Source organism: Papaver somniferum, chromosome 9 (genome assembly GCF_003573695.1).
Source record: "Papaver somniferum cultivar HN1 chromosome 9, ASM357369v1, whole genome shotgun sequence".
Taxonomy (NCBI): Eukaryota; Viridiplantae; Streptophyta; class Magnoliopsida; order Ranunculales; family Papaveraceae; genus Papaver; species Papaver somniferum.
In genome coordinates, this window is record NC_039366.1 from 193,196,378 (window position 1) to 193,214,844 (window position 18,467).

At 36.9% G+C, this 18,467-nt stretch overlaps 2 protein-coding genes across 6 annotated transcripts; both read left to right on the forward strand.

Annotated features, from left to right (window-relative positions):
* The first annotated feature begins 4,485 nt into the window (after positions 1–4,485).
* On the forward strand, positions 4,486–8,815 carry LOC113310236 (potassium transporter 1-like). 2 transcript variants are annotated; one of them, XM_026558835.1, is made up of 9 exons: positions 4,486–4,799; positions 5,155–5,417; positions 5,620–5,865; positions 6,124–6,174; positions 6,271–6,531; positions 6,644–6,696; positions 6,781–6,895; positions 7,020–7,274; positions 7,376–8,815. In XM_026558835.1, exons 1-9 carry the CDS (start codon positions 4,783–4,785, stop codon positions 8,386–8,388), a joined length of 2,274 nt encoding a protein of 757 aa, XP_026414620.1. In that variant the 5' UTR covers positions 4,486–4,782; the 3' UTR covers positions 8,389–8,815. The 2 variants fall into 2 exon arrangements, with proteins under 2 accessions (XP_026414620.1, XP_026414619.1); XM_026558834.1 differs by having other exon boundaries at positions 5,174–5,417.
* Positions 8,816–14,653: 5,838 nt separating this feature from the next.
* On the forward strand, positions 14,654–18,411 carry LOC113310238. 4 transcript variants are annotated; one of them, XM_026558837.1, is made up of 5 exons: positions 14,654–15,700; positions 16,490–16,671; positions 17,131–17,209; positions 17,716–17,788; positions 18,011–18,411. In XM_026558837.1, the coding sequence occupies exons 1-4, from the start codon at positions 15,661–15,663 to the stop codon at positions 17,772–17,774; spliced, it is 360 nt and encodes a 119-aa protein (XP_026414622.1). In that variant the 5' UTR covers positions 14,654–15,660; the 3' UTR covers positions 17,775–17,788; positions 18,011–18,411. The 4 variants fall into 4 exon arrangements, 3 of the variants coding, with proteins under 3 accessions (XP_026414622.1, XP_026414623.1, XP_026414624.1); XM_026558838.1 differs by having other exon boundaries at positions 18,014–18,411; XM_026558839.1 differs by having other exon boundaries at positions 16,571–16,671.
* The last annotated feature ends 56 nt before the right edge of the window (positions 18,412–18,467 follow it).

The following is an 18,467-nucleotide window of genomic DNA, read 5'->3' on the forward strand; positions in this document are numbered from 1 at the left end:
GTTCCACAAGGTCCCCTTAGTAGTTTTTCATCTTCAATCGATGAATGCCGTGAAGTCTAAAGATCAACTATACATCCTATCCTAATACGAGACATAGCTATAAGTATACTAGAAATCAAGACTTATAGTTTTGACAACTAAACTTGACAAACAAGCTTGAGATAACAACGCTTGCGAGTTCGACCGAGCAGTGTTCTAACAACATACCTTCTTGGATACATTTACAGTTCCAAGAAAAGTTCTTCGACATTCTAGGTTCTAGAGGGTGGCAACATTTACTGAAATATCTGTCTTGTAGCGCAACATCCCACATAGCATCAGAATTAGAGAGAAGATCCCATGGTAGTCTCTCTAGTTGAGCAAGATTGTTAGAAGCGATGTTGCGTCCTAGTCCACCATTCAGTATAGGTTTATTAATGCTTGTTCAAGCCTTTAAATATTTATTACTTTTGGTGCCTTCCTTCTTCTCAACCAGAAGTCTCTTTGGATGGAAGCAAGTTGGCTGGTTACGGCCTTGGGAATCACATACCATCCCATATGGTAAATATAAAATGATTATAGGGTTGATTTGACAGCCAATACCCTAGCTGCCTGAGAGAAAGTTCTCCTAGACCAATTTTGAAGTCGGATTTTGAATCTCACAGATTTGAAGCACTTCACTTTGGTACGAACAATGAAGAGAGGAGTTCCTAAATAGTTACCAATCATTAAAAATTTCTGAACTTTCAGGATTGTCAAGATCATTTTGCTGAATTTGTTAGGCATATGACGTTGAAAAAAAAACTAGACTTTTAAAAGTTAATCATTTGTCTGGTGACGTTACTGAAAATGTGAATAGCTTCTGGCAGATTCCTAACCTCACTAAGAGAGGCTTTGGTTAATAGTTGATGATCATCAACGAAGAGAAAGTGGCTACACTGTCTTACGTTGCCTTTACACCTCTAATTTTATTTGAAATCTAAGCTTTCTTAAGCAATCTGGACAGACCTTCCATACATATAAGAAACATATAGAGGATAAGGGATCTCCCTGTCTAAGGTCCTTAGTAGGGGTGAATTTTTTCCCCTAAACCCCATTATAAAGCAGTACTATAAACGTAGTACTAAAACATTATTCTATCATTGCTTGTAGAAGGTAGGACCAATTGGCCATATCAAAAGTTTTTCTCATACCTAATTTCAGCCCTATAGAACCACCATTCTTTCGATCTTTCTTCATTGTGTGAATTACTTCTTGGGATATAAATTTATTATCAACAATCTTTCCATTTGGCATAAGCAGACTGCATTGGAGTGATAATCTTAACTAAAACTGGCCTAAGCCAATTTATTAGGATTTGGAAGTAATGTTACAAGCAGTGATGGGACTAAACTCACTAGGGTTATCCCGACTTGGATATTAATAATAACTGAATCTTCTCTTACGAAAAATAAAATAATGGTGGGATTGTTTGCGGAATTTACAATTTCCAGGAGTTTATAAGATTTTGGAAGTAATTTTACAAACAATGATGGGACTAAACTCACTAGGGTTATGTACGACTTAGATATTAATAATAACTAAATCTTCTCTTACGGAAAAATAAAATAATGGTGGATTTATTTGCAGAATTCACAATTTCCAAAAATTTATAAGCTGTTAGTATTACAAATTCCGGGATTCATGTAAATCCTTCGTATGTTTGGTAACTCAGTTAAACTTCCTAGGATTTTTAGAATTTTCTTGCTTTAGAATCTATGTAGTGTTTGGATTACCCTAAGGATCTTAAAAATGTACATAGGATTTAGAGTTAAAAAAAAAGTGGGTCCACAAATCCCTTAATAAGTTTCCCATCAAATCTTAGGGGGAGGGGTCGGACTCCATATGAAGGATTTGCTGGAAAAATGATTCCCGCAAGAAACGTGATTCCAGGGATTGGGGCAACCAAACGTACTGAGAGAAAAGTAATTCCACTAAACTCCAGAACCCATAAATCCCGCCTTTCAAATTCTACATCCAAACCCATCATAAAATATCTCACAAAAAAATAACACCGCATTTGTATACAACTCTGCTTCTGACTTATGCTTCTCCAGAAGTAGAAGTCAGAAGCAACCCAATTTTACTTCACAAAAAATTACTTTTTCGATTTCTAAAAATCGTTCTAAAATTCAACATCCAAACTGGCCGATTTTAAAAGTCGAAAAACTATTTCAGATGTACCATCCAAACAAGCTATAAACATAAATGGATTTGCGGTGAAATGGACTATATATTTTTTTTTTCTTTTTCTTTTTAAGCAAAATGGACTATATACATGCACGGATGAGACTAAACAACTTTATTTGTAGGGACTTTACACACATCCATCCAACAATAATATACGATGGGATGTGTAGTAGGGAGCTGTTTTGTCCTTACTCCTCACACCCATAACATTCAAGAAAAATTAGGATTTCGTATCAACTGGTAGTTGCATAATGAGTCAATCAACCTAACTCTCTCAAAACTTCATTCATTTAGGTTGACTACTGTTTCAACCAAACAATGATATCTTTGAATGTCACAAATTTTTCTATTTTGGTTTTGTGGTAGGAATCAAATCAAATCAAATCAAATCAAATTTATCTATAAACTAAAAAAAATAATGAAATGAATGATGTCATTACTGAGAGATCTTTGTCTTTAATGCAAAACAACCATCTACTAAATAAAGTCTTTGAAAAATAATTAAGGACTATCACCAAACTAAACGGACCTCTTTGAGAAAAAAGACATCAAGATGCATACGAAAAGCCTCTGCCGAACTCATTTAATCTTTTTTTAACACTTTGATTAGCTAATCTAAAACCTTTTCTAATCTTCATGTACTTTTATTTTTGGTTTGTTTTGAATCTTTTTGCCGGTTGGATCCACCTTTTGACCAAAGAGGTATGTTACACATTGTGCGCATCCGAGTATATATACTCCGACCCGATCCAATTGGGGAAGTATTTTGATCTAGCAGATCATAAAGTATTTAGCAGCATCTCTGCCGTCTATTTAGTTAGATATGACATCAGCTAACACAAAGGTAACCACGGTTATCTTCTCCATTCAAGGTAACCAAACGATATATATTTCGTGATACAATAACGAACATGTAACTGGAAGTGATAATGTTCCATAAGAAATTACAGTAGATTTGAAGATCATGCGACAAAAAATAGTGAAAACATTCCGATAACCATGGTTAAATTCTCGGGTTCAATGATGTCATATCTAACTAAATAGACGGTAGAGATGCTGCTAGATACTTTATGATCTAGCACTGCTAGATCAAAATATTTTCCATCGAATTGGTGTTTAACCCAAATAAAATATCTAATGTGTAACTATTCAAGCCAGTATAATTGAGTGATGATATCGATGATCTGAGTTTGAAAATCATCCGCTTAAGAAAAATTACTCTCTTGAGTTTTGAGAAAAAGAAAAAAATTGGGTTATACGGGTTTTGAGATTGGGTACAAAATCATACCCAATCTCAAATCCGGTATGATCCAAATTTTTATCAACAGTCGGCATGGTTTCTTTTTGCCGACCAAGTCGGCATCTTCCTAGGTTAAATATTGTACCGACTTTTCATCTCTATTTGCATTTACAGGGTCGGCACGGTATTCATCCTTATACCTTGCCGAATATAGTTTAGTCGGCAGGTTATGAAATTAATACCTTGCCGACTAATCATGCATTTGTAACACCTTTCTCTGTATGTCAAAAATCCTATAGTCGACAAGGTATTTTTTGTCGACCTTGCCGACTATAAGGTAGCTCGCAAGGTAAAAAATCAATAAGATGCCGATTAGTGAAACATTTACAACAGTCTCCTGTGTGTCAAAAATAATAAAGTCGGCATCTTCTTCATTCACCGACCTTGCCTACCGGATATGGTCGGCATGTTATTCATCCGTAGACCCTGCTGGCCAGATATAGTCGGCATGTCCTTCATCCGTAGACCTTGCCGGCCGACTTTTCACAAAATTCAGAACTGGTGTTGATTGAACTCATGGGATACAAGTTTTAATCTACTCAATTAATCCATCTAAACTCAACTAATTAAGCTAATCAAATTTTTTAACAAGGATATATCAGTCATTTAAAAAATACATGGTTAAGGGGTGGCGTCTTTTACTTCCAAATGACATAACTTTTGTCTCATTAAATATATTAATCTGGAACCACCCCAGTCAAACCAGGTTTTGCAAACACACCAATGATACTATTATTACTCTAGCAAGGCAGCAAGGGCTTAAAAATGTGATTGATTGACTTGATGATGTCACATTCAAATGCCAGCCAGGTAAGTGTGGATGAGTTTGGGACATGCATATATTGCTACTGCAGGACCAACTGAAGTGGTCCACCCATATTAATGCTGATGGGTCCATATTTTAAGGTGCTTTGTAAAAAATTAAAATGATTTTTTTCTTTCCTTCTGGGTTTTGGGTTTCCCTATAAAAACTCCTGATGCATTTGATAAGCTTCTTCTCTGTAAATCACCCACACACACTTTTCCTGCTCACGACTTACTTAACTACTACTCAGTTACTACCCACTTCCTCCAATATTCTCTCTGAACAAACAATCTTTAAAAATGAAACCCATAAATAATAAACAATACTCTCTCTGGTAGACTAAAGAACCCTGAAAAACTTCATTCTCTCTTTAAAGTTTTTGTACATTTCTTCATCTTCTTCTTCTTTGCTGATTTAAATCTTCCAGCAGCCATGAATGCAAGAGCTGCTTCTGTAGAAACTGTAGAAAATGGGTCTTTTGAACAGGTATTCTTTTTTTCTCCTTTTCTTTTTGCATGAGTACTTTTGTTCAGTTTTTGCTTCTGGATGAAATGTTTGTTGTGTATCAATTGAAAGATGTTAGATTTAGATTTGAGTATCATAGTTTCTGCATTCATGTGGTTGATTGGTCATTTTGTGGTTGATTTTCTGAAGAATTTTTAATTGTATCAACATGAATGTGAGATTTGTTGTTGTTATTAGTTGAATTCAAGGATTGAGCTTAGAAATGAAAACTGTGTTGACTGAATATGTAAGGTTATGAATTGGTTGGCATTGAATTTTCTTGTGTGCATTTGGAAGAGCTCATTTTATTCAATTTTTTTTTGTTATCCATGTTAAGATTTGGTGTCTTGAACCAGAAATTGAAGAGGGTTCCAATCAAAACGGTGCTCACGCTCGCTTACCAGAGTCTCGGAGTGGTTTATGGTGATCTCAGTACATCTCCTCTCTATGTGTACAAAACCACCTTCTCTGGGAAATTGAGCCTACATGAGAATGATGAGGAGGTTTATGGAGTACTATCATTTATTTTTTGGACCTTAACTCTCATACCTCTTTTCAAGTACATATTCTTTGTGCTGTCGGCCGATGACAACGGTGAAGGTAAACTTTTGTCCTTTCCCTGATTGTAAATTCTGTTGAACTAAGTTAGTAACTTTTAGCTGGAACTTGGGTTGAAAATCCAATGATATCTATCAAAATTGATGAAAACCGTTGCTTTACTTTGGAGATTATGAGTACGGGACCTAACAAATTAGGGAAGAAAACAAAAAAAGGCCTTGTCAACTAATTGATCATAGTGCAGGTGGTACCTTCGCGCTGTACTCCCTCCTCTGCAGACATGGGAGACTTGGGATTCTACCCAACCACCAAGAAGCAGATGAGAGATTGGCATCATATGGGATGGATGGTTCAGCTGACACATGGCAGAGCGCTATGCTGAAATCATTCTTTGCAAAGCATCCAAAGTTCCGTAATGTACTCTTGATCTTTGTACTTTTGGGGACCTGTATGGCAATTGGTGATGGTGTACTTACACCAGCAATCTCAGGTGTGTTAATTTCTATGTATTAGCATATCATCCTCTTTAGTCTTGTCTATTTCTCTTCTCTGTCAGTACTAGAGCTAAACAGACCTGTTCATGTGGAAACTGAGGTTTGCCAAAAAAAAATATATAGGTGCTTCAAACGCAATTGAGCAAATTGAAATTCCCTTTTTGGTAGTCCCACTCTATGGTGCAGTTAGATTTTTAACGCTAATTTTATCGGTGAAGTATCACTCTAAAATGACTTGGATGGTTTCTTTTCAGTTCTTTCGGCTGTTTCAGGAATTTCAGTTAAAACGACAAAACTTCACGAGAGTAAGTTCCTTGCTTTTGAATACCACCTTCATAGTTCAACCTATTGAATCCTACCTAATTTGTTAAAACTAACTTCTTCAATTTCGTCTTTGCCAGATTACATTGTGGTGATCTCTTGTGTGATTTTAGTGGTTCTTTTCTCCCTTCAGCATCATGGAACACACAGAGTTTCTTTTATATTTGCACCCATTGTTACTGCATGGCTTCTATGTATCAGTGGTATTGGCATATATAATATTTACCGGTGGAACCCAAAAATATACCATGCACTTTCTCCAGTTTACATGTTTAAATTCCTCAGAACCACTGGAATTGAAGGCTGGGTGTCGCTAGGGGGAGTTGTTCTCTCTATTACAGGTAGCCTTTCACGCTTATATGTTTTTCATCTTGTTGTGTAATTCTTTGCAAATAACCACATCTGCGAATAGTACTAGTCTGACATCTAAAAAGCTCTCTCCCCACTCTTCAGGTTCCGAGACCATGTTTGCTGATTTAGGACATTTTTCCCCTCTATCCGTCAAGGTAAAACGAATTGTATTTCTAATCAACAAGCCAGCAAGTAAAAGAAAGCAAACTAATGTCCTATACTTTTATCCAAAATGCTAGGTTGCTTTCTCATTTCTAGTGTATCCCTGCTTGGTTCTTGCTTATATGGGGGAAGCCGCATTTCTTTCCAGAAACCATGATGATATACAGAGAAGTTTCTATAAAGCAATACCAGGTAATGATAATTAAACACTTCGTATGAGCCAGACCCTCTGCTCCGACACTGTTGTTTAAACGTTGTTCTTCATTTCATTCTTCAAAACTGCTCCCTCATGTTATTTTCCCTCTTCAATCTTCAGAGCCAGTGTTTTGGCCAGTCTTCATAGTGGCCACGTTTGCAGCTATAGTGGGAAGTCAGGCTGTTATATCTGCTACTTTCTCCATGGTTAGCCAGTGCTGTGCACTAAATTGCTTTCCTCGGGTGAAGATTGTTCATACTTCAAGTACGATACACGGGCAGATATATATTCCAGAGATCAACTGGATTCTGATGTGCCTGTGTTTAGCGGTCACTATTGGATTAAGGGACACAAACATGATGGGTCATGCTTATGGTACACCCCTGAATTTGTTTCGTAAGCGTGCCATGTTACTTGTCTTTCCTCTCCGTTTTGTATTCATGAAACATTTGTTATTTCTTTTGATGACTTTGTAGGCCTCGCTGTGACGACTGTGATGTTTGTGACTACTTGCTTGATGTGTTTGGTTATAATAATCGTATGGAAGCAACGGATAACCACTGCTATCGCGTTTCTGATATTGTTCGGTTCAATTGAGCTCTTATACATCTCATCATGCATCATTAAGGTCCCAGAAGGTGGGTGGATCCCACTCTCTCTGTCTTTCGTCTGTATGGGAATAATGTATGTTTGGAACTATGGAACATTGAAGAAACACCAATTCGACATGGAGAACAAGGTTTCAATGAAAAGAATCGTGGCTTTAGGACCTAGCCTAGGCATGGTTCGAGTCCCAGGCATTGGACTTGTTTACACCGATCTGGCAACTGGGGTACCGGCCGTTTTCGGACATTTTGTGACAAATTTGCCAGCTTTCCATCAGGTGTTAGTATTTGTGTGTGTTAAATCGGTACAAGTTCCATATGTTAGTGAAAGGGAACGTTTTGTTGTAGACAGGGTAGGCACAAAAGAGCATGGCATGTTCCGGTGTATTGTCAGGTATGGGTACAAAGATTTACAACAAGAGAACTATGATTTCGAAAATAGGCTAGTATCTGTTATAATACAGTTTGTTGAGATGGAAGATGAACAATGTACGTCCGCTCCAATAGGAAAATCATGTATCAACAATGCAATCTCCAATATTGATTCCTGCGATGTTTCAAAGCTCATGTTATCTCATCAAAACCGCGAAGAGAATATGGTGCAGTCTTTATCCGATATTCAAGTGGTCAGACCCGAAGATGATCTTTCAGAGAATCGTTTCTTCAAGGAGGAATCACTGCAGATAATGAGAGCTAAGGAATCTGGAGTGGCTTATATCCTTGGGCATTCTTATGCAAAGGCAAAGAAATCATCATCATTTTTCAAGAGATTTTCCATCAATTTTGTCTTTGCTTTCCTGAGCAAGAATTGCAGGGGACCAGATGTTGTTCTAAATGTGCCTTATACATCTCTACTTGAAGTTGGCATGATCTATTACGTGTAAAAACCTTTTGCTCAATCCTACTCCACATCAAGGTCTCTGCTATACATTTTCTCGTCAGAAGAAGTGACGACTTACTATCCTCAATAATGATGGCGAGATTTCTCAGAATCATAAATGCATTTTTAAGTTTCGCCATTCACAAGGAAGCTCTAATTCATAGCATGAACAGTTGACAGTTGAATATCTTAGATAATACTACTTCCTTTGATGGTACAAAGCAACATGTAAAAATACTCTTTAGAGGATCAAAGTTTACTAGTGTTATAGTGGTGAGTAATTTAAGCTTTGAATATAGTGTATAGCTAGCCTTGTAAATAATGGGAAGAAGCACCATGAACATCAAGGGGTTCCAATCCGTTAACAGTTTATACATCGACACCTTCTTCTTTTTTCATTGCAAAATGATATTTCCATGTCATTTGAGATCTGTTGCCCTTCAGTAAATTTTTGTTACAGTGTGACAATTAGTGTACTTCGGTTCATTAATTAAGTAGTTACTCTAGTCTGCTGTTAGTAATTCTTCTGTGCCTTAATCATTATTGATTGGATGTATCGGATGTCGACACGTGTGTTGCATCCATTGAGTCTTAGCTAGGGTTAGTGATTGGTATTAAAAGCCCTGTAGAATTCCTCCTCTATCTATCTGAAACTTAAATGAAGTTATACTTCTTTGGTTGTGCTTCTTGGGCATAGAATTGGCCCGAGTCTCGATTCAAGAGGTGAATTATCACCAATCTATCCAAAATTTCTCTATCTGTTTGACAAATTGTTGTAACTATACAACATTTGGCATCAGAGTCGTTCTAATTCACTCAAATCAACCCACAATTTTTTTTTCATCATGACCTTGAAGGAAGTTGAATCAGAGGTTGAAAAACTCAAAGGATCTTATGACAAACTTGTTACAGAGGTGTCTGATGTTCGTGGTGCCGTCGATAAACTATCAAACCAGTTCGATACCCTCCTCAAATTCCTAGAGAAATCACCGAACATCCCTGAGAAAGATGATGGATCTCACTCAGAAGCTAATGAGACTCACGCATTTACACCACCATCATACACTATTCCTCAATACCGAATTCCTAAACTCGATTTTCCCCGATTTGATGGTGACAACCCACGCGGATGGATCCAAAAGAGTGAAAGATATTTCAAGCTCAATGGGATTGAAGACCATCTGAAGGTAAATATTGCTGCTATTTATTTAGAAAGTAAAGCTGAGAAATGGTTTTTAAATTTTCAAGTAAATCGAAATCGTATTACATGGACAGACTTAGCTACTCATTTAATTGCTAGATTTGAAAATCCAATTGGAGAAAATTCCGTGGGTAGCTTTAATAAGTTGGTGCAACTCTCCACCGTGGATGATTATTATGAAACATTTGAGTCTTTAAGAGCATTAATGTTGAACATGAATTCCTCCCTGACTGAAGATTATTTTGTTATAAGTTTTCTGAGCGGACTTAAGGAAGAAATTGGTAAATCTGTGTCCATGTTTCAACCAGACACACTTACTGAAGCTTTTTCACTGGCTCGACTACAAGAGCAGAAATTCAACTTAGCAGCTACAAACCACAAACCACTTAATAGGTCTTTCAATCACTCATATTCTTCTAATAGATAATATTCATCACCCTCCTTCCCTCTTAAACCCATTTTAACTTCCCCAAAGTCCACACCTCCAACACTAAAATCTTTTTTCAACACTCAGAATAAACCTACCACTACAAGTCCCACAATTAAGAGACTAACCCCTGAGGAGATGCAAATAAGAAGAGATTTAGGACTTTGCTACAATTGTGATGTGGTTTATAAACCAAGCCACCTTTGCAAAGGGAAACAAAAGATATTCGTGCTTCAAATAGAGCCTTCTGATTCTCAAGAGACTGAGGATGATGTGTTTGAAGAGGCTGTGGAATCACCAGTTCACTCTGACATGGAGATTTCACTGTGTGCTTTAACAAGCACTGTTACAGGGGACACAATCAGGATTCCTGGCATTCTCCACAAACACAAAGCGTCAATCTTAATTGATTCAGGTAGCACAACTAGCTTCATAGATAGTGCCTTAGTCGCTAATATTCACTGCACTATCAGTCAAACTGCTCCCATGATGGTGATTGTTGCCAATGGTAATAAAACTGTAAGTACTGGTGTATGCCCACAACTGCACTAGAGTATGCAAGGCCATAAATTTACTGAGGATCTAAGAATCTTACCTCTAAGGGGTCGTGATATTGTGCTTGGAGCTGATTGGCTCAGAAAATTGGGTGATGGGCTTTTTAACTTCTCAAAGTTGAGTATTTCCTTCAAACACCATCACAAGAAGATTACACTGCAGGGTGCTCCACCAACCTCTTCAGTACTCATGATGAGTGGCTCAGTTGTAAAGAAGTTCATCTCCAAAACTACTCATGGAGTTTTAGGTCACTTCTTCTCTATCTCTACAACTTCTACACCTCCTACCCCCTGCACCCATTTCACCATTATTACAAGAGTTCAATGACATATTTAAGGAACCAACCAAACTTCCACCTCAAACAAGTTTGGATCACAAAATTCCATTGCAACCACTTTCAACACCAGCTAACCAAAGAGCTTAAGAATGCCCATATATTCAAAAAGCCACAGTTGAGAAACTTGTGAAAGAAATGCTCCATTCTGGAATAATTCAACCTAGCGCAGTCTTTTTGCCTCTCCAATTCTATTGGTTAAAAAGAAAGATAATTCCTGGAGGTTCTGTGTTGATTACAGAAAACTCAACAACATCACCATTAAAGATAAATTCCCCATTCCACTTGTAGAGGAGCTATTGGATGAGTTGAAAGGTGCAATTATCTTCACTAAGATTGATCTTAGAGCTGGCTATCATCAGATTAAAGTTCATGATTTAGATATATTTAAGGGCATTATGAGTTCAAAGTCATGCCCTTTTGCTTGACAAATGCACCTGCTACCTTTCAGGCTTTAATGAATGAAATCTTCAGCCTTATTTGAGAAAATTTGTTCTTGTTTTCTTTGATGACTTCCTTATTTACAGACAAAGTATGGAGGTGCATTTGGAACACTTGAAGATTTTTTTTCCCTCCTTAGACAACACAAACTTTTTGCTAAGATGTACAAGTGCTGCTTTGGCCAACCTTCCTTGGAATACCTTGGTCATATAATTTCAGCTAATGGTGTGTATGCTGATCCCTCTAAGATTGCCTGTATGCAGAATTGGCCAATACCAAAAACCATTAAGGAGTTGAGAGGGCTTCTGGGACTTACTGGGTACTATAGGAAATTGTTCAAGGATATGGTTTGATTAGTAAACCATTAACCTCTCTACTCAAGAAGAACTCTTTCATGTGGAGTCCAGCTACAACTACTGCTTTTGAAAAACTCAAACAAGCAATGACCACTACTCCAATTTTGGCCATGCCAGACTTCAGTAAACCTTTTATTGTTTAAAGTGATGCAAGTGACACATGTTTCTGTGCAGTACTTCTCCAAGAAGGCAGACCAACTGCTTTTTTCAGCAAACCTTTAGGTCCAAGAGCTCAAGCACTTTCTACTTATGAGAAATAATTTCTTGCAATTGTAATGGTTGTGCAAAGATGGAGACAATATTTAAAAGGGACCAAATTCATCATCAGAACATATCATCAAAGCTTGAAATATTTTCTTGAGCAAAAGATAACTACTCCCTTACATCAAAGATGGTTGATCAAGCTCTTGGGTTTTGATTACAACATTGAATACAAAAAGGGAGCTGACAATGTTGTAGCTGATGCTCTATCAAGAAGGCCTATTGCAATATCACAGAAGATGGTTTTCTTAAGGTTTTTTCTGTTGATTCGTCTTAAGTTGATTCGTCTTCTGTTTAGTCTTCAGTTGATTTGCCTTCGTCTGACTCTACTCGTTCTGTCCCGGACGTAATAGTATGGATAGAAACTAAGCTTTCTACATAGCTAACTACTGATTCAAAGCCCTCAAATCTCTCCAATTCTCTTTCGGTAGCACTTCCATGCTTCAGATCATACAACACAATCCAATACAATATTCCCAGCCTTAAAAGACCACACAATCTTCATGGTGGACTTTCCATTCTCAACTGCCTGTGTTGACGTCCCATTGGAGATAACATAACCCGTAACTGCCCGTGTTATACAAATTTCAAATTAGGTATTAAAGGTCGTTGAATCTCTTTGAATGATGATGGCATATCACCACTGCTTTCCAAATATACTATGCAAACTCCATGTTTCGCTTTGGCTAACCAATGAAGATCTCCATTAACAATTACCCCAGTTTCCTGCTCTAAACCGACAAGGTGTATCAATAGTTTCCCATGAATTTGATCTTAAATAAAAGACTTCCACATAAGTAGTGACCTCAGTTCCACCAAGTCGCTTCCCAATTACAAACTTGTAATCTTCATTCTTACCATCATACCATAGACCATGTATCCAGAGACCCCATAAATCATATGCATCACGCGAGGGAGGCATCTTCTTGTATTCCCCGGTGGCTGGGTTCCAAACACTCATGAAGAAGACGTCACCACCGGGATCATTACCAAATTCATAATTCTCAATATCAGTATGCTGAAGCAGAACCAGGCCATTACAACACCAAGATGTGGAAACACACTTACATTTGAATATGGATTTCACTGGTAATCTGATCAGGATTTCAAGCCATAACTCTTCGGGTATCCCACTGGTTCACATTGCTTCTTCTTCTCCTCGTTGAAGATATAATATAATTATGCGCATCTTATTACACCCATTATAAATATCTAAGATTTATAGATTTTATCACTCACATTTGGTGCTCATATACAGCCAACAAAACCTAAAAATATTATATTTTCAGGTCTGTATCAACAAATGTGGGGTCATTTAAATATTCTGTTATAAGTCGTATGGGGAGCAGAGTAAAAACATGAAGTCAAATTAAAGAGATTAAGGAGGGAGACAAATACGAATAAAGGTAAATTGATGTGGGTGAATTAATTAGAGCTGAGTTCAAGATGAATTAGTATTACTCAAAATCAATTCAAAGAGTCACTCCCTAAACCCTCAAACAATTATAACTCCCGGTTTATTAAAAAAAAATCCATGAAGAGGTCACAACCTATGGATAACCAGTAACCAATTTATATATAACCGAAGGCAACCAAATTCGTCAGCATAATGAAAATCATCACCAAACTTCAGCAGGAATAGGCCCTGATACCACACCCGCCCCACTTACCCCCTCATGGTGTCACTTGAAACACAATTATCTATGAACATGCGCATAAAATTTAAAGGCAACTACCATCTTAGTGGGATGGATCAAAATCAACACATATTTGGCAGCAAGAGTACACTGTGCAATAGCAGGAACGAGTATTATATACAGAAATGATGAACCTATCACAATCTTAGCGATTACCCAATCACCGGGCATAACTAGTACTCTCAAAGCTGGAACTTGGGCCATACTAATCACATCTAAAATGCAATAGAATGAGGATGACCAAAGGTACAAATTGAAATGGACTTGGAAAATTTAATGATGTTTCTGATATGAGCCGAAATCAAAATTAGATTGGCAAGAATCCCATATTGCACCATAGAACACATCTACAGGAAAGGAAATCAAGTAATGGACAGACTGCCAAACCGAGCGGCTAACGATAGCTAACTAGAAATCTCTGTACACCAATTTAGGAACATAAAACATTGTCGCGTATTAATCCTGCTCCATAAGTACAACGTTCAAACGTGTAATTTCAATGTAATTATCAATAAATATCATGCTTCAAAATAAACAAAATTCAACTAGCCAAATAAAATGAAAATAAATATTCGGAAAATTTTTGTTTACCAGTACCACCCCAAAAAAGAAAATCCACTTAAAAGAGCCTGCTGCCTCCATTAGTGTTTTATCTGAACCTTCCCATTCCGTTAAGCCAATGGTTAAGTCAGATTTTGTGCCTATGAATGGTTGTATCAGAGACTCTTCTCAGGTAGCTCTATTCCTACTGATGTCTAGAAAAACTCGTGGAAGTTCAAAGTTCCACATAGAATTCAAATTTTCTTTTGGAAATGTCTAAAGAAAATAGTTCATGTTAAAACTAAGATTGCTAGATATAAACATGGCATAAAAACCCACTGTAGTTTCTGTAAAAATAGTGAGTAAGCCACTAATCACATCTTTATGGATTGCAGTTACAGTAGAGCCATTTGGTTTGTCATGAATATTAATATAGATGCCATTAGACACTCCAATGATGATTTTGAACAATGGATTATAGGCTGGTTCCACTCTGAAGTTAGTAATGTTTCTTCTTTATGCTTGAGTAATGAGAATTTGATATGCAGATTTATTTGTGTTATTTGGTACATCAGGAAAGACCGGTGCTCTTTGGTCTTTCAAGATAAGAAGCCTCATCTGCAAGTTACTGTAGCTAGAGTTAATTGGTTGCTTAAAGAATGTTCAGTATCAATTTCCTATTGCTAATTAATTGCAGATCAAGAATTGGAGGCCTCCGGACAAGGAATTTGTGAAAATAATTATTGATGGTTCTTATATATCACAGACTAAACAAGGAAGTGTAGGTCTAATTCTGAGAAATTTTGCAGGTACATGTTTAGGAGCAAAAGGCATATGCTGTGAAGAGGAGGTGCAAGAGGAATATGGGACTGAGTATTTTGAATGCAAGGCACTAGAATTAGCTGTGGAATGGATGGAGGAACTGGAAATTACTAAAACATTTTTTGAAATGGATTGTGAATATGATGAGCTACATATTCACTGGTTCAATCAAACTTTAATTGAAGTAGTTAAACATAAATTCAGTAGTAGAAATTTTTGGTTTTGCAAGTCTGTAAACAGAGTAGGTAATAATGCAGCTCATGAACTAGCCAAAAAAGCTAGACTCCAGGCTAGATTTTTTATACTTAGACAATTTTCCAGATGATATTCTCACGCTGGTCAAAAATGATCTCTGTAATTTTAATTTCTATCAGTGATCGACTTTCTTTAGTATCAAAAAAAAAAAAAAAAAAGTCAGATCTTCGACCCCTTCTTAGTGAGATCATAAAAAAACCATAAAGATAATCTCTTCCCCCCACTCCCCCTGAAATTACTTAGGGATCGGTTGGAATCGGTAACTGAAGATGGGTTTGTTTAGTTCAATCTCAATTTCAACTCAATCATCAAATCAGTGATTTAATTTTGAATTTGGAGTGAGTTTGGAGTGATGGAGACAACAAATTTTGTACCACCAACTGATTGATGAATAGAGTACTGGGAATAGAGGAAGTACAGAGAAAAGGTCGGATTCCCCCTGAACTTCTGTATCTTGTTTCTTTGACTTCTGTATATTTTAGCAATTCTGGTTAATAATCTTCATTTACTTTACTTTTTTTTGGAAGTTTTGTAGATTCTTTTTGTTCTGTTGAAAATCACCTTATTACAAACATAGATTGAAAATATTCAGGTGTTGTCACAAACAGTCAGAGAGAACATCTGGAAAACTCAAGTCTAAATCTAGCACATTATCCTCCTTCATAATGGAATTCAGTCCATGGTTTTACTTGTTCAGCTGGAATAGGTGGCTGATACCTGTCTTGTTAAGAGATTATCAGGATTAAAACATGCAGTTGGAACATAAAACAAACTAGCTCGAAGAAACATACAGTTTTGTCCATTATCATCAAACAATTATTCAACAGTTATTAGTTGAAGAATCAAGAAACATAAAATCTTCGGATAATCATCTGTCTTCCTTTTATGTGCTTTGAGTTCCGTATCATCATTTTATGCTTGTAATACTTCCAGTATGCCATAATGTTTCAGTAGTATGTTTCCAGTGAGAGGGTTTTTTGCTTTTTGTAATATATGCACGCAGGTGTTATACATATCCGTCAAGCAAAATTAACTAAGGGGACAAGGGCCTGACTCAATGCGAAAACGCCGAGTCTGGGAGCTCGACGTTAAGCTTGTTACCATAAACTTAAATTGTTGATATTTGTGATCTAATGCCATTATTACTCCTTTTAAGAGTAGAATAACTTATTTTGTATACAAAATCACCTGCTGCCACAATTGCATGCTGTTTCAGAGGCTTTCTTTCTCATGTCATGTTCGAGAAACCCATTTGTTGATGTTTCCATGCTGAATAAGCCTGCTGTCAGGAACACAGAAACAAAAGTTTACCGGGAAGATCTGTTGAAGGACAGATACAGGGAGCATAAAATTGAAGAGTTCACTGCCATGGGGAAGGGAATGAGAAGCCGCAAACAGGTGTGTTCATACTTCCCTGTATTTTCTTGAGGTTAAGAATGGGAAAAACATGAAGACTAATAAAGTAATAAAGGGCCATGAGCTACTGTAGAGATACATTTGAAGCTGGTCAGCTTTGCTGCCCGCACTTATTCAAAGCCACATTTTCCAACTGCCCAGGGTCTTTTGTCTCATAAGTTCTGACTACCAGGGTGTCCTTTGTCTGAAAACAGTTTAATTGTGTTTTTCTTAGTTATTTCCCCAACTGTTACAGCGTAGGCTTCACATTCGTTTAAAGCGTTTCTGGGTTTTTAACTTCTGTCTTGAATTGTAGAATGCATTAATAACTTTGGTTTCTAGTTCAAGCTTTTTCATGCTTTATGGATGTTTTTGGCTTGTATTAGATGGTATCTGTAGAAGAATATCACCTTGCTGGAATTGCAGATGTTAGTTCTAATGAAGAATTTGATGTTACTAAAGCTGACAGGGTTGATGCTGAAATGGTCTATGCTGGGACTGAAGCAGGAAAAAAAGCCTCAGTCAAAGAAGAAAGCACGTGGTATCTTCAGTCACTTTAGTCTTCATCTTTGATAAATTAGTTGGTGCATTTATTTTCTGTTAGTAGGCATAACTGTGAGTTTATACGCTTACATGCCAGCGGACAGGAAAATCATTTAGAGTTCTCAGATTCAACCAAAGGCAAAGGGCTGCATTTGTCCACCGATAACAGTACAAATATCAAAACATCTTTTAATCACACAGGAATTACAAACAAACAAATAGAATATAATTTGTTTCTTTCCACCGATAACAGTACAAATATGATGGAAGATTTTCGATGTCTAATATCTACTTTAGTGCTTTATCTACCGATCACTTATATAATTTCAACAAACATGAAGTTGAGGGAAGTACCGAAAGGTAGCGCATATCATAGTGTTGTCTCCAATTTACTTAACATTGAGTTTCTTTGCTTAGATTATAATGTAGTCTAGATTGGTGATTCATATATATCAATGTTGTCTGCTAGATTGTATTTGAAAATTTATGCTTGTGTTTCTGCAGCTCCTGAAGAATTACAAGCTGTTACCTTTGATGACAGTTCAGATCCTATTAATATGTGAAGCTTTATAATGAGGTAAACTAACATGCTTGTAATATTATGCTGCTACGGTCGACCAATTTCATTTGTCAAATGTTGGTTCACGAGTTAATCAAGGAGGACCTCTTTCCCTCCAAATTTGGATTTGTTTTTTTCTCAAAGTAGCTTCTTGTTTTCTCGATCTAGCAACATATTCTAGGCCACTGGTAGATCCTAGCATCCATATTAACTCTTTTTTTTTTTTTAATCATTCACCAGCAGACCAGCTGTTTAAGTAAACCTTCCGGTTTTACCCTGAAAGAAAACATCTTTCGGTTCCAAGCCATTAATCAGAACTTGCAACATATTGTTGATCCACCGAAGTTCACCTCACCTTCCGAAGAACTCAGAGTGGAAGCTGATCAACAATCAACCCAGGATACTGTTTCTGGATGTGAGTTCCCCAAATGAAAAGATGGAGATGATTCCAGAGTTTCTTAATGTTTCTTAAACAGATCCACAGCCTCCATCAGTTCTCTTACGTTTTGGAAAGGATAGCTCTGAAGTTGCTTAGTCCAATAATTCAGCTGCCACAAGCAGAGTGAAAACCTTGTTGGTTGTTCTGTATGTGTGTTTGGTCACTGATATATGATTATTGGATTCCTTTGTTGTGCGTCTAATAGCCTATTGAGAAATAGAATCCAAGAATAATGAGTTTGAATGAAGAGGATAGTAA

Excerpts from the sequence above, each read along its gene's own strand:
- LOC113310238 (XM_026558837.1), top strand. The coding sequence starts at position 15,661 with ATGAATAGAGTACTGGGAATAGAGGAAGTACAGAGAAAAG. Across the intron at positions 15,701-16,489 it reads AGAGGAAGTACAGAGAAAAG|AGGCTTTCTTTCTCATGTCA; the intron begins GTCGGATTCCCC and ends ATGCTGTTTCAG. Across the intron at positions 16,672-17,130 it reads GAATGAGAAGCCGCAAACAG|CTGACAGGGTTGATGCTGAA; the intron begins GTGTGTTCATAC and ends ATGTTACTAAAG.
- LOC113310236 (XM_026558834.1), top strand. The coding sequence starts at position 4,746 with ATGAATGCAAGAGCTGCTTCTGTAGAAACTGTAGAAAATGGGTCTTTT. Across the intron at positions 6,175-6,270 it reads AACGACAAAACTTCACGAGA|ATTACATTGTGGTGATCTCT; the intron begins GTAAGTTCCTTG and ends CGTCTTTGCCAG. Across the intron at positions 6,697-6,780 it reads TTTCCCCTCTATCCGTCAAG|GTTGCTTTCTCATTTCTAGT; the intron begins GTAAAACGAATT and ends CCAAAATGCTAG.